General features: G+C 35.9%; 1 protein-coding gene across 1 annotated transcript; it reads left to right on the top strand.

Annotated features, from left to right (window-relative positions):
- The first annotated feature begins 1,821 nt into the window (after positions 1–1,821).
- Positions 1,822–5,576, top strand: LOC127566313 (uncharacterized). The gene is made up of 4 exons (XM_052008344.1): positions 1,822–1,921; positions 2,801–2,984; positions 3,049–3,286; positions 5,529–5,576. Exons 1-4 carry the CDS (start codon positions 1,822–1,824, stop codon positions 5,574–5,576), a joined length of 570 nt encoding a protein of 189 aa, XP_051864304.1.
- Positions 5,577–15,000: the final 9,424 nt, after the last annotated feature.

Genomic DNA, 15,000 nt, shown 5'->3' with positions numbered 1-15,000 from the left:
CGTGATGAGCACACACTGCCACCATGTATAGGTTTGTGACACGTTTTCTACAATGCTCTTATTTTATTTAGTATTACCATCTAACGTATCTTTTTGTTGCACTAATTTAATAATACAACAGTAAAACTTCATTATTTTTAACTTTTTTAATCATATTGCCTTCTATATGATTATTTTCATATATTATTTTATATATGACTTATGCCGGCAAGACTCACTCCATATACATAGTCATATATATTTTCACTTGTGAAATTTTTCTCATATTGACATGCCTGCTCGACATCACCACCCCTATATAGGTTTTGTGACACGTTTTCTACAACCAGCTCATTTTACTAAGGTATACCACCTAATGTATCTAGTAGTTGGAATAACCCGTTTCTATACATACCACATTTCTGTACAAGGAAGTACTAATTAGGGTCACATGTCATTAATGTCAATTTAGGGGTAATAAAGATGCAATTTAATTAGGGTAACCTCTTGAAATGTCAAGTGTGAGGTAATAAAGATGCAATTTAATTAGGGTTAGTTGTGGAAATGAACAAGTGTGGGATTTGTCTGACGAATCGTACGCGACCCGAGACGGGGCGATGAAAAGGATCGGGATCGGGGTCGGGGGCGTTTCGTCAGACAAATCCTTCGGAGTCGGGGTCGGGGTCGAGATCGCTTGTCCGAGACGCTCTCGGGGTCGGAGTCGAGATCGCTTGTCCCGACACGCCCTCGAGGTCGGGGTCGCAATCGGTCTCGTACTCGAGGTCGCAATCGAAAAACGATTCGTAGATCGAGGACGAAAACGTGCAACGAACACGTACTACGATACGCTCTCGAGGTCGTGTGTCCCGAGACGAGACGGTGGGGGGTCGGGGTCGCAGTCGAAAACGATTCGTAGATCGAGAGCGAAAACGTCTAACGAACTCGTGCTACGATACGCTCTCGAGTTCGAGACGAGACGGGGGGTCGCAGTCGAAAACGATTTTGTAGATCGAGAACGAAAACGTGTAACGAACACGTGCTACGAAACGCTCTCGAGATCGTGTGTGCCCCGAGACGAGACGGTGAGGGGGTCGGGGTCGCAGTCGAAAACGATTTGTAGATCGAAGGCGCCTTGCACGCTAGCTAGCATCGCTAGCTGTGTAAAACGATCGTAGGCGCCACGCTATCTATAAAACGAACGAAGGTGTGGCGCCCACTTGTCTCGTCATTTCGAATGTATTCGAAATCGGAGCGGAGGAAGGACGATGTGATGAACGTTAAAAAGGATGGGAACGTGAAGTAATTCAAACGAGAGTACAACACCATTTCCAAGACACTTGAAGATAAAATAGAAAATCTGAAAGAGAAAAGCCGAATATTATAACCAAGATGTAATGAGACTAATACACCATGAATACCCAAGGATATTCGTCCACTATTCAATTTTCCTCGGTTTTCATCCAAAAACCTAAAATCCTTAAAATCACTTCTAGTTTGTGACTCGAAGATACACATCGGCTCCGCGATTCTCCAAAGTTAACAATATTTAAAAATTGTTAAGTGAATAATTGTGTAGTGAAAAATTGTTTAAACATTCAGGTATTAACAATAAAACCCTCGTCGAAACAAAATATAATTGTGCAGTGAAAATTGTTAATAACTTTCAAAATCAAGTTTGTTTAAAACAATTGTAAAATTCGAAAATTATTATTAAACAACATTGTAAAAATCAATTTTACAATACACAATCAAATAGTTTAAAAACAATACTTCAAATAAAATAAACATTATTTCATTCAACCATCAAATAAAAAAGAACAATCAAAAAAAAAAAACATCAACATGAATCCCGAGAATATCAACAACTTCAACAACTTCAACTACACCACCAACACCATCAATGGGGAGTATTGCTATTCCTGCCAGCATTACCTACCTGCAGGTATGCAATGGCATTTTCCACGCTCGCACCGATATACATAAATACAACTCCATCCGTCCGGTGGACGGAAGAATCAACATGAATCCGAGAATATCAACAACTTCAACTACACCACCAACACCATCAATGGGGAGTATTGCTATTCCTGCCAGCATTACCTACCTGCAGGTATGCAATGGCATTTCCACGCTCGCACTGATATACATAAATACAACTCTATCCGTCCGGTGGACGGAAGAATCAAGCAGATTGTGAATGGGTACAAGGGACGTATTCTCCAATACATGTTTTGAGAACGAGGGAGCGGATGTAAGGATGCCTATGGAATTCCTAAATGAGGCTGGATTAGCACTGATCCCACACTTGGAATGCGTGATGACTACCCACCTATCATCTAAATGCAATTTTGAGTTGTTTGCTGAGTACATGCTAATAAAAGAGTATGATATTCAACAAGAAATAAATCGTTCCAGAGCACAATGTCTCAGGTTACGACTGGATCCGACTTCACCCGCTTCTTTGAATCGCATAAAAATGTGATAGACGCAAAAAATGAGTGAGTTTCAGGAAAAGGATAGTGGATGGACCTTGACACGAATTATTAGGCTGGAGCTTAATGTTTATAAATGTGATCCGACAAAAGGATCTAATCATTTTGAGCTTCCGCTTAAATTAAAATAGAAAGGCAGTTGTTAATGTACATAACAAAGATGCCTTCTGTTTTAAGTGGGCAAATTATATCAGCTCTCAAACCAAATAAGTAGATCATACCATTGTAATAGTTATGGTGTTGAGATTAGGTCCCCAATAATTGAGGTGAATAACATAAAGATTGACTTCAATGGATTATCATTCCGATGGAAATTCGAAAAATAAAAGAGTTCACTAAACGAAACCCTCACATAAGTTTAAATGTGTTCGGGTATGATGAGGAATCTGATAAAATAATTGGACCACTTTACTGCGATGGAGTGGAAATGAGAATCCACATTAATTTATTATTCGTCGACGGACCAACGGCGGGTATTCATGGACACTATGTGTGGATTAAAAATATTTCATCGTAAGTACATTCATTAAATTTGAAAATATCACAATCACCTTACAATTTCAATTTTCATTCACAGTCTACTTGCCAAACAACTGGGTAAACATCGAGTTAAGCGTTGGTTCTGTAATCAATGCTTACAATACTCGACGAGTGAGGAGAGGGCGGCTCAACATACATTGAGATGTAGTCGGGTGGTTACCGAGGGACCAAGAAAGGATCAGAAGATCACCTTTAAAAATCATCACCGTCAGTTGGAGGTTCCGTTCGTCGTGTATGCAGACTTTGAATGTATATTGGAACCAGTATCATTAGATGTAAGTGTAAACACGAAAATTATTAATAAGCATGTGCCAGTAGCATTTGCATACTACATAAAGTGTGCATTTGACTCTGGCTTAGATAAGTTTGTTTCGAAGACAGGAGGTGATGTTGCTCGCACTTTCATTAAAATTTAACGTCAGATTTGTCCGATTTGTATGAGAACCACATGAAAATAGTGGTTCCAATGCACATGAGTCATAATGAGTTAGATAATTTTAGGAAAGCGACCATTTGCCACATATGTAAGGGTATTTTAAATAATGATAGAGTGAAAGATCATTGTCATTTTACAGGTAGATATAGAGGTGCAGCCCATAATTCCTGTAATCTTAATTACAAGACGGGTGATTTTATCCCGTATTCTTTCACAATTTCTCCAAATACGATTCTCATTTGTTTGTTAAAGAACTTGGAGAAATTGAGGGGGAAATAAAAGTTATTCCTTTGAAATAAGGAATTGTATATTTCAATTTCTAAATATCTCCCCTCTAAGGAAAAATATGCTAGAAATCAGGTTTTTGGATACTATCAGATTCATGCCCTCTAGTCTAGACACACTCGCGGGGAATTTGAGTGAGGAGAATTTCAATGTGCTGAAATCACAGTACAAAAACAAGTCAGATTTTGAATTACTTCGCAGGAAAGGAGTTTTCCCATACGAATATTTAGATTCTGTTGAAAAACTAGATGAAAACTTCTCTCCACCAGATCCAAGTTCTATAGTAATTTAACAGAATCAGAATGTTCAGAAGAGGATTATGCTCATGCCATTCAAGTATGGTATCATTTTAAATGTCGTTCATTGAAGGAATACTTAGAATTGTATTTGAAAACTGATGTTTTATTGTTAACAGACGTTTTCCAAAAATTTAGGGGCAATTTGTTCTTCAATTTACATCTTGACCCAGCCCATTATTACACTACACCAGGATTGTCGTGGGATGCTATGCTAAAAACCACAGAGATTGAACTCGAGTTACTCACTGATATTGATATGATTACATATGTTAAGAGTGGAATTCGGGGTGGGTTGGTGCAATGTAGTCATAGACATACAAAAGCAAAACCAAATACTTAAAAAATTTCGATCCTACTAAAGAATCGGAATTTTAATGTATGTGGATGCAAACAATTTGTATGGATGGGCTATGTCTGAACCACTACCTTACGGCGAGTTCAAATGGTTAGACACGAATCAGATTAAGAGTTTTAATCTAGAAAATATTCATGAAAATAGTGAGTATGGATATATTCTAGAGGTTGATCTAGATTACCCTTACTCAGTTCATGATGAACATAATGATCTACCATTCTGTCCGGATAACAAGCTACCATCAAGCAGTTGTAAAACTCCCAAGTTAATAGCCGATCTCGCTGAAAAGAAGAATTATATCATATACTATAAGACTTTAAAACAGTGTATGAGACATGGCTTGGAATTAAAAAAAAATTCACTCCATCCTTTCAATTTAGGCAGAAAGCCTGGCTCAAGAAATATATTGATATATAACACTGAGCATAGGACCAGAGCCAAAAATAATTTTGAAAAAGATTTTTTTTAAATTATTGAACAATGCTGTTTATGGAAAAACCATGGAAAACAGTGAAAAAAGGGTGGATGTACGGATAATAACGGAAGTGGGAGTATCCAGTTGAAATAGGAAGTTAGGACGACCCAAATTATTGTGCCAGGGTTTAATATCAAAAAATCTAATTTTCATAGTGCATCAAGGTTCAGTGAAACTATGTATGCAATTCAAATGAAGAGGTTACACAACATTTGTGATAAACCAATTTATTTAGGATTTGTAGTGTTGGAGATGTCAAAATACAAAATGTATGACTTCCATTCATGACTACATGAAACCTAAGTTTGGGAAAGCAACTCAAATTAAATTATATGGATACGGATTCATTTATTACAGCATAAAAACAAATGATTTTTTATGCAGATATTCGGGATGAATGTGGAGTTTAAAGTTTGACACGTCGATATCCAGATGAATTGGCCGAGTTGTATAAGTTTAAGAAATGTATAAGAAACGATAGGTTTCTTTAAGGATGAGTTGCATGGTAAACCAATGACTGAGTTTGTGGTTACGCCAAAAATGTATGCGTACACTTATGAAAATTTCGATAACTCTGTGTGAAATATGCGTCAAAAAAAATAAGGGGGTAAGGCATGTTGTTTGATGGGTATTTCATTATCAAATTATTCAAATACTTTGTATACAGGAAAGCAAGAACGTTCTAGTATGCAGTTGTTTAGGTCTAGAGGCATGAAATCACTACAGTCGAAGTAACAAAAACTACATTAGATAGTCAGGATGATAAACGAATAATAGAAGAAGATAAGATTTCAACTATAGCAAGAGCACATTATTTAGTAATACCCTTTGAAAATTGAGAGTTCCATATCAATTTTAGAAGCGGAGTCAAGAGTTTGGCGCAGCCAAATGTTTGCACTACAGAACTCACACAGTAACCAATCTAGTGTGAACAAAATAAATAATCTTAAAAGAAAGTTGGATAATAATGAAAGTGCGATCAACATTTACGAAGGACAATTAATATGTCATTTCTTGTTAATAGATAATATGAAAAAAGAAAACTAGATGATTAGATTAATAACAATACTTTATTGAAATTGAAATGTATAATTTAAAAAATAAAAAAATGTTTAAATTAAGTGTACATATAGTAAATTAAGAAAATAAAAAATTATAAATAACTTGAAGATAAAATAAAAAGAAAAAATACAAAAACAACCAAAATTGCTGTTTCAATCTTATAATAATTTACAAATGTTCTTCTTATGAATCCAGCTGTCTTCGGTTTTGGGGAAGCCAACCATAGCGCACTAGAGCTCTACTGCCTTCTCTTTTTAACACTTTTTCAACCAGATAAGTGTTAGGAAAACTTGTTTTTTTCAGTTCCTCTTTGTAGAAACCACCTTGAATTGGATTCCCATTGAAGTCTTGTGTAGTAGTATGTTGTTGGGTAAGTATTTTGTACTTTGCTTATTTTAAAAATTTCAGTTGTCCAATTAGGAGTATAGCCTTTTTCAAATACATGTTTGTACTTGCTGATGCGTACATAATCACCCATTTTCAATTTGCTTCCCGCAAACATTTTAATGTTATTGTAGACGGTTTTCAAAATATGTTTCTCATTTTTAGTATTTACAATTAACGGGTGCATTCGTATAGTTCTATGATGTCCTTTGTTGTAAACGGAAATTAGTGATTGAATATATCAACCCACTTGTATGTACCATTGAAAACTAAATTCACGCCACATTAGTCTTTTAATGATCTATTAAATCGTTCAACAATTGAGGCCTTTAGACTACTAAATGTTGAATAGTGGTTGATTCCATATCGTTTCATTAATATCTTAAATTGGGTGTTAAAGAACTCTTTTCCACGTCTGTTTTGAAGATTTTTGGGGAATCCTCTCCTGATTGAAATATTCTTCTCCATGGCCTCAGCAACATCTTTTGCATTTTAGACTTTATTGCTTCCCCCCATCCAAATTTTGAGAATGTGTCTATCACTGTTAGCATGTAGCGATACCCATTGGTTTGAGTGTGCATACTTCCCCATTTCAACCAAGTCAGCTTGCCATAATTCGTTTATCCCTTTTGTTATGACTCTACGTCTAAGAAAATGCTTACGTGAAGGAGCATGTATTTCATTAATTATTCCCCGTCTAGACATATTTATTACTTTCGAATATGAGAGCGTATAATTTTATCAAGAATATCTGATGTAGTTTTTCTCAGTCTTGATTATTCGCTGATCAACTGTAGTCAATTTATCGGGATAATAATCTTCTCATTCCTTTCTTGATGACTTGAAAATCATTGATGTTAGAAAATTTCTCAAATCGTTTACAACTTGGTCTACATATTCTTTTATCGCCAAGTACGGCATTCTCAATTGGCAAGCGACCATTTTTTAAACGTCTTCCTTGAATATTATAACTTCCATCATTATCAATGTAGAGTCCTGGTATTTTCTCACGTCGTTTTAAATGAATAGAGATCTGCTTATCATTTACATAACGTCCAAACTTGTCAACAGACATGATGATATTAAGTTCATTTCAATATTATCAATCAATTATATATGAATTTAGTGTATAATTTGAGCCTCTCTCTTATTCTTCAATTATTTGATTGTAATTTCATTAGTATGATTCGTATTTCCAGCTGTTTGAGAGGCAATAAGAGTTGTAATCGTTCAACCAACTCATTTGATCGTCCCAATATACATAATTGGGTTTATTCGTCGCGAGTGACATGAAACCAGTCCGAAACAATAGATTTTGAGAATTTTGTGTAGACTCGGCAGTACGTGATTTGTTAGAGCGGTTTAATAATTTTTTGTATATTTCTTTGCCCTTGTTCCTCTGATCTGTCCATCGGAATTTAAAAATTTCTCCGGTGCACATTAGTTATCAATAGAATTTCATTATTATTTCTAATCATTTGGATTAATAATTTTGAGGTAGGTCGGTGTGGAATATTAATGAATATAATCCACTTTGTAAGACGCCGTTTTTCCCATCATCCAATTCAATTTTTTTCGTGAGTCACATTAATAGTGAATTCCCCAACTTAATTGTCCACTTGCATTTTTGTATGGACCATATGTCTTGTCCAAAAGATCTTCCCGTGCCAGTTTCACTGATATTCAAATTTTTGCAGTTGTCCTCATGTTGGATTGATTGACTCGTTATCGAAGGCGTTGAATGTATAGTGTTTCATTTGATAAACACGTTCGATGAATGAGAGGGCTCTTGACTCATTAACGACAATGATGAATGGGGTGAGTCTTGAACCGGTAATGGAAGCGAAGTGTGGGGGGATATTTGGTTCATAAACTTAGTTGATGAATAAGGAGAACCTTCTCTCGCTAACGATTCGAGGTATGAGATAAGCCTTCAAACGATGTGTCTTCTATAGCTGGTTGAGAATAGAATTGATCATCATCATTATCATCATCATCATCATCATCTTGAGTTATTAACACTATCCATTCCCCAATTCAATGCCTTCTCAATATCATATTTACGTTTTGAGAAATTGACTCTTAGCACTGTGAAATGTGCAGTTTCCTTTTCTTGTTAGGGTGGTGTGTTTCTCTCTCGGTCGATTGAGATAGTTTTGCATAGTTTTTTTCCAGTCTCAACATATTAAACTCTGATGGAATACAATGTCTGAAATTTTTGTTATCTTCACAAGTTCATGTAGTGCTTCAGTTATAGGTTTAAATGTTTCCTCCAGACCAACTGTTTCTGACTTTGAGTTGTTTAAGATCAGAAAAATTTTTTTAGCATTTCGCTTTTATGTAATTGAGCTAAAACTTTTTGATTCATTTTCTTTCAAATTTATCTCATTCAACTGTTAGGCGATTATGATTATTTCAGTCTTGTGCCGTCATTAGTGTGCTGTATCTATTTACGAAACATAACCATATATAACAATTAAACAGATACATAGCATCATTTTATGAAGAAGTTGGTGTAAGAGATCAGCTATCAGACTGTTAAATAGATCAGCTAGCTATTCTTTTAAACCAGACCTGGTTGTACAGACCTGGTTGTATGATCAGATATCCCTATTGTATCGACCAGGTAACTGTTCCTTTAAAACAGACCTGGTTGTAGAGATCAGATACCTGACGTGTATCAACAGCTAGCTGTTCTTTTAAACAGACCTGGTATACAGATCAGGTATCGGTTCTGGTAACGGACCTGTTTCTGTTAACAGATCTGTTACCATTTCCCATATCCCCATCTAAATTATTGAAATTAAATGTTCAATTACATTTATTGACACAATGTAAAAAAGAAAAGTGACTGAAAAAGAAGCTGAAAATTCCCCAATTTCCATTCCCTAATGAAATTTCGAATTTATATTTCTTAACATTTATTTATAATAAGTATCAGAACTAATAAATGTGGAAAAGGAAGCTGAAAAAAGAAGGCTTGACTTCCCCAAATTTATAGTCCCCATTTAAAAAATTTGTTATTTATTTTCTTAAATATAATTTATGTTTTGTATATATTTTATATTACATTTTCAATTTGAATAGAATTTCTCCATCATCCTGTTTGTCTATGGGTATATTACCAGTATTTAATTCTTTAATGTATACACTTTCAACTTTTCATATTCTGTTCGGGAGATAAATTAAATATTTTTTCCAATGTTAATTTTAGTGAATTGGTATTAAATTTACTTGGAACACCTTCGACGCTTCATATTATCTGAATTCCGTCATTCCTTGGAAGAGCGCGGAAAGGGAGCTTCAGTTTCTTCATTGATTCCATTCAAATAGTTTTCAGTGTTGATTCAATCTCCATGTCATTTGCGAGAATTGAATGTCCTCAGCAAGATGAGTAATAAGAGGAAGATTAACTTCGGTGTGAGTTAGATAATCTCCTCTCCGTTAGCTACCTCCAACGATGGATTCATCCTGATTATTTGGGATCTGTGTGTGTGTGTGTGTGTGTGTGTGTGTGTGTGTCTAGTACAACTGCTGCTGCTGCTGATAGTGCAGTTCTCGTTGTTGTTGATGCTGCTGTTTGGTGAGGATGTTGATGATGGTCGATGATATTGCTGCTGTTGCTGGTGCTGCTGGTGTTTGAAGTGATGAGTGGTTATGACTGAATGATATTTTCCTTCGATGGTAGCTGAATTTTATACTTCTCTCACTCCCCCTGGTCACTGTTGTTTTCAAAGTTTTCATTAGCTAAGACGTTTCACCTTTGATTGGTTGACTTTCTAGCTGTTGCTAGCTGTAGGACTTCTCAAGTGCTAGAAAGGACACCATCCCACTGTTAAGTGTCTCCCTACTCTTAACCGACATACACCACATTAAAAATCTAAACATAGATGTCACAGGTTTACAGTCCCAAAATTTTGAAACGTTCATTAATTGTACTTAATATTTTTTCCTTAAATATCTGACTACTTCTAATGGTGGTTGTAAATTCCCAACTATCAATATAAGAATCTGATCCTCTCTCATGTAATATGCTTACCAAGCGTTCCATTCGATAATATGAGTCGGCTAAATTTATTATTCCACACTCGAAAGATGTGGAAATTTGGGTAATTGATCCTTCATAGAAAACACCTCCGAAATGAGGAATCTTCTAAAGGCAAAACTTCATTATATCAAAGTTGAAATGCTCTTCTGGTAGCATACCATGAGTTTTTTTGAATGCGGTTGACTTTGATTATTCTAGCAAATGATATACCATATTCCAATTTTTGTATGGTGTGTAAATACAAGCCAGCTCCCAAATGCAACCGTTCCATTTTTTTATTATGCTCTGTTTCCTCCTAGATGTTGTTTAGCCAGTCTTTGCATGTGTAATAGATTTACTATGCTGCACTACCTGACGTCAAACTACCCACACGCTCAGAGCTGAAAATTGGACAAGTGGCAAGAACCCACCTATCTTGGGTACATTTATAATACGTGGATAACAACATTTTCCTACATCCCATCGAGTTGATACTGCTTACGTGCAACTTTATTGCACTCAAGATATCAACGGTTTATTCTTTTCAATTACCTGTGTAGCCTTTTTGATTATTGTAGTCAATGATTGTTTTCACTCTTTTCCTCTCTCTCCTGATTTGATCCCATTTCCAAATTTTTTCTTCGTCTTCATCATGTTTGTACAAAGTTATGCTGCTGGCTCTCTTCTCCAATACTACTGTCTAACGCTTTTACACGATTCCAAGCCTTTTCAATTTAAACTGAGTCAGCTTTAGACGTTCCACTCAACTCTTTACTGTTTGAATATCAATATCATGCTCCTCTACACGCTTCATCCAAACCATTAATTCCACGATCACCACGTGCTAATCGTTTCCTAACTTTGTTCCAGGGTCCCCAGTAATTGTATCCAGGTATATGAGCCTCAAAAGTAGAGAGTCTATTATATGTTTACAGACCACTACCCTGTTGAATGTGATTTTGAACTATTAAATTATAAAAACGTGGCCATATTTATAGCAACCTCAATCATCAAACGTTTCCCATTGAATGAAGTACTTATCTCACTAACATGCGTTTATAAGACATAGAAAAGCATATCTAGTACGGAAACATGCAGAGTGGTGGACATGGAGAGAATAATCAACAACCTCGACTAGGTTTGCTACCAATACAATTAGAGCATAATTGTTGGACCATCAAATTGTGGAAAACCAATGTGATGCCTTAGTCTTATAGAGAGTCCCAATGGTCTCAAAATTTGAAAATATTTATGTATTTTCAAAGAGTTTATACCAACCCAAATAGAGATATTTGGAAAAAACTTATCAAGCCAATTCAATGAATGGATATTTACATTCTCCGGAACGATGCAGTGTTATCACCGCACGAAGCTAAAATAATTCCATTATGTAATTCGTGAGTTGGCATGTGAAGAAGCAGATAGGTTATCCGAAACTATTTTTGTATGGAAAGACATAAATATTGATTCATTCTATTATGTCAACATACACACATATACCGAAGCATTTATACGTGGACAATGCTGATTTATTATAATGTTTAATCAAGATGTTTTGATATATGCGTCATATATATCGAGATCACGTAACAGTGACATGGACTATGAATCATTTATGGAAATTTCACGAAAATGCTGGGAGGAGAAATTTGGATTTCTACTAATCTCTAAAGATGATGATATGAAAATGGGCGATACAGAAAAGGCTTTGATCAATCATTATACTTTTAAAAATATGAATATAAAACTAATGATATGATGATTAAACAACAGTTCAAACTCAGACTTCAAAAGTCTACATCACTAACATTTGCATAAAATGGAACCACATCAGTTATAACCGAAAATTTTTTCCCACAATTGATTAAATAGAAATTATGAGTGTGCTCTCATTGACTTTCACACATACAATTCTATACCAAACAGTAGATAATGGGAACAATCTATTTCATATTGGAAATAAATGCTATAGAAATACCTGTTGGATCGTATGAACTCGAAAGAGATTGGCAACAGTATATTATTGATGTTCTAAAGGTATGGTTCTTATGATGAGTTAAAAAATAGAAACCAACAATAATACGCTGAAAGTCAAGTTACTATAAAAAAGAAACCGACGTATATTTACATTCGTGAACGAAGTATTGGAAGCTATTTGGATTTGGTGGGCCGTATTCTAAAACCGCACAATAACTGAAATTTTATGAACTCAGCTAAATCCTGTGAATATTTTTAAAAGTAAATACAATTTAGAGATTGGAATCGTAACATTATCAGTGGCTCATATGTAGGTAATAGACCAAATCATGTGGCTTCAGAATTTGGAATCAATTTCCTCCGGAATAATAAAATGAGTATTACAACCACGCGAAACTTGATTTATTTACTGCTATCACCAACTAAGAGAAATAAGCCGCTCGAAGTAACGGTAACATGCGGGGGGGAATGAATTCAATTTCGAGGGAAACAAACTATTCAATTCGTCTTCATTTAACGAGCAAAGAATGATTATTTATATAAAAGGTCGTCAACAGTCAACCTCACAACTCCCATTACTAAATGGTAAAGGGTGAAGTGAAACCAACCATCATGCATTATAAAGTCTCGAGGAACCATCAATATCCACGACCTGCGGTATCATTAAAAATAAAAACTGATTTTAAAACACTTGATTTAATATTCCAGTAAAATTAACTAACCCTTCATTTCAATGAATGATTTTTTTTTTTTTGTGCAAAGATAAACCCTCACAATGTGAGAGTATCCGAAAAAAGAAATATCACACTTATTACCATGAATGCAGCGATGAACTTCAAAACAAATGAAATGAAAGTTCGTATTACAAAACAAACCAAGATTTTAATGTAATTGAACGCGTCTGAATTTCTCAGTTTGAAGGAACACTAGTAAAAATACTTAAACCAAAATGTCGGCCACAAGTACAACAAATGATGTGCCGGGCTTGCTTAAAAATATTGCAATGGCCTATTTTTTGGATAAATAGAGATGAATTGAACGGATTCGAACTGGGATAGGAACGGTTTACTGGAATCTCATGCTACTCTGAAAAACTTCTTTGCCATTGGTGGAGCAGGAGTCGTCTTATGTTATCGTAATGCCTGGTGGAGTGGAGGAGAGAGGTATATCTTCGCGGAGGTTCATTTACAGCTTTTCATTAACCTACTAAAAGAATGCTAATGGGCAAAAATTTTTTTCCCGCTGAAAGAAAATTTCAAATAAAGGGTCTTATTATTTAAAATTGGGGTAAACCAATGAACTCATTCTCATTGCCTAGCTAAAAATATTTGAAAAAATGAAATGTTGAAAAAACGTCGAGGTAATTGAATATAAAATTGCTATAGCAGAACATTGCTGGACAGTAGCTCCACATTGTTTCAAGTGATACTCTAATTAAATGTTCAATGTATGTCAAAAGTGGAAGGCTAAAACTTCCACTTTTCAATTCCGCATTGGGATTGTTATATAAATCCCTCGTTGGTTAACAGGGGACTCATCATGTATGACGTTAAGCTAGCTGCATGAGAGAACGTCCACGGTTTTGTCAGTCATTGCGTTTACATTAAATAGGTAATCTAAATTAACAACCAATTTGAGAAAAAAATGCAAAAGTGTATTTAAATTCTGAAAGTATAATCCAATATGAAAGATTTAATGTAAAATTCAATGAAAAAATACGGTTATGCTGCCTTGGTATGATATGTACGGTGAAATTCAAATCCAGAGAGAGTTTACTAACACCGGAGCCTCGTACAACTTTTAATACAACCACTAGACTTCAAAGTAAAGGCTCCTAATTGTTGTTGTTGATCCCTTTCATATTCAAGAGTCGGGGTCAAAATCAGGATCCAAATTTGATGTTATTTCAACTGATTAAAGAGTAACAAGTGAGTTGAAATTCAAAGGTATATTGCCTCTCTATTCACGTCGTCTAGTTGAATATACCCACACCCCACGACCCGGATTAGTTCAACCGTAATCGTATAATTTTTCCTAAATATTTCCTCATTATTATTATTATTTGTGGCAATTTACAACCCTTTTATCGGGTTCTCAGCCTGAAGCGCGATGTGGCCTCCACGACCTATTAGCGGCTCGTCTGAGCGCGCTTCGCCAGTTGGTAACACCAAAGTGTGGACAGGGTATCCAATCACCTGGTCCTGCCACGCGTTGCGGGGTCGTCCTCTTGCGTCCTTCGTGTCCCAACAATCTGCGCATCACACTTAGAGCCGGAGGCATCTTCATCCATGACGGGCAAACGTGGCCCAAGCAAGGAAGTCTTTGAGGATTCACTCGACTGGCCAACGTCACATCGCCGTATAGGCTGCATACAGCTTTCGTGGTTGTATCGGATGCGATAACATCGTCCACGCAGATTTGGACCAAAGATTTTGCGAGAATTTTTCCTCTCAGAACACTCCCAAGAAGCAGCTGCATCTGTGACTGGCGTCAAGCAGTCAGCATTTTCCGCAAACAATATAGAGTACTGGAAAGAATGAAGCGTCTTGTAGAAGTGTGGGTTTTTTGCGTCGAGAGAGGCGCTCTAGACAATTAATGCTGGCCTACTGAGGCCCAAAGTAAACAACCGCTGTTGGAAGTGTTATTCTCGGCTTAATGCTCTCAGCTGACATCAATTTGTGCTTGTTAT

This window comes from Drosophila albomicans, unplaced genomic scaffold, assembly GCF_009650485.2.
Source record: "Drosophila albomicans strain 15112-1751.03 unplaced genomic scaffold, ASM965048v2 utg000342l_pilon, whole genome shotgun sequence".
In the NCBI taxonomy this organism is placed as follows: domain Eukaryota; kingdom Metazoa; phylum Arthropoda; class Insecta; order Diptera; family Drosophilidae; genus Drosophila; species Drosophila albomicans.
This window is presented reverse-complemented; position numbering and strand designations above follow the sequence as displayed.

What these genes read in the sequence shown, in the direction of transcription:
- LOC127566313 (XM_052008344.1), top strand. Translation starts at nt 1,822, where the DNA reads ATGAATCCCGAGAATATCAACAACTTCAACAACTTCAACTACACCACC. An exon ending in CCAGCATTACCTACCTGCAG is followed by an intron (nt 1,922 to 2,800) that starts GTATGCAATGGC and finishes GAAAAATAAAAG; the next exon opens with AGTTCACTAAACGAAACCCT. An exon ending in TGGATTAAAAATATTTCATC is followed by an intron (nt 2,985 to 3,048) that starts GTAAGTACATTC and finishes TTTCATTCACAG; the next exon opens with TCTACTTGCCAAACAACTGG.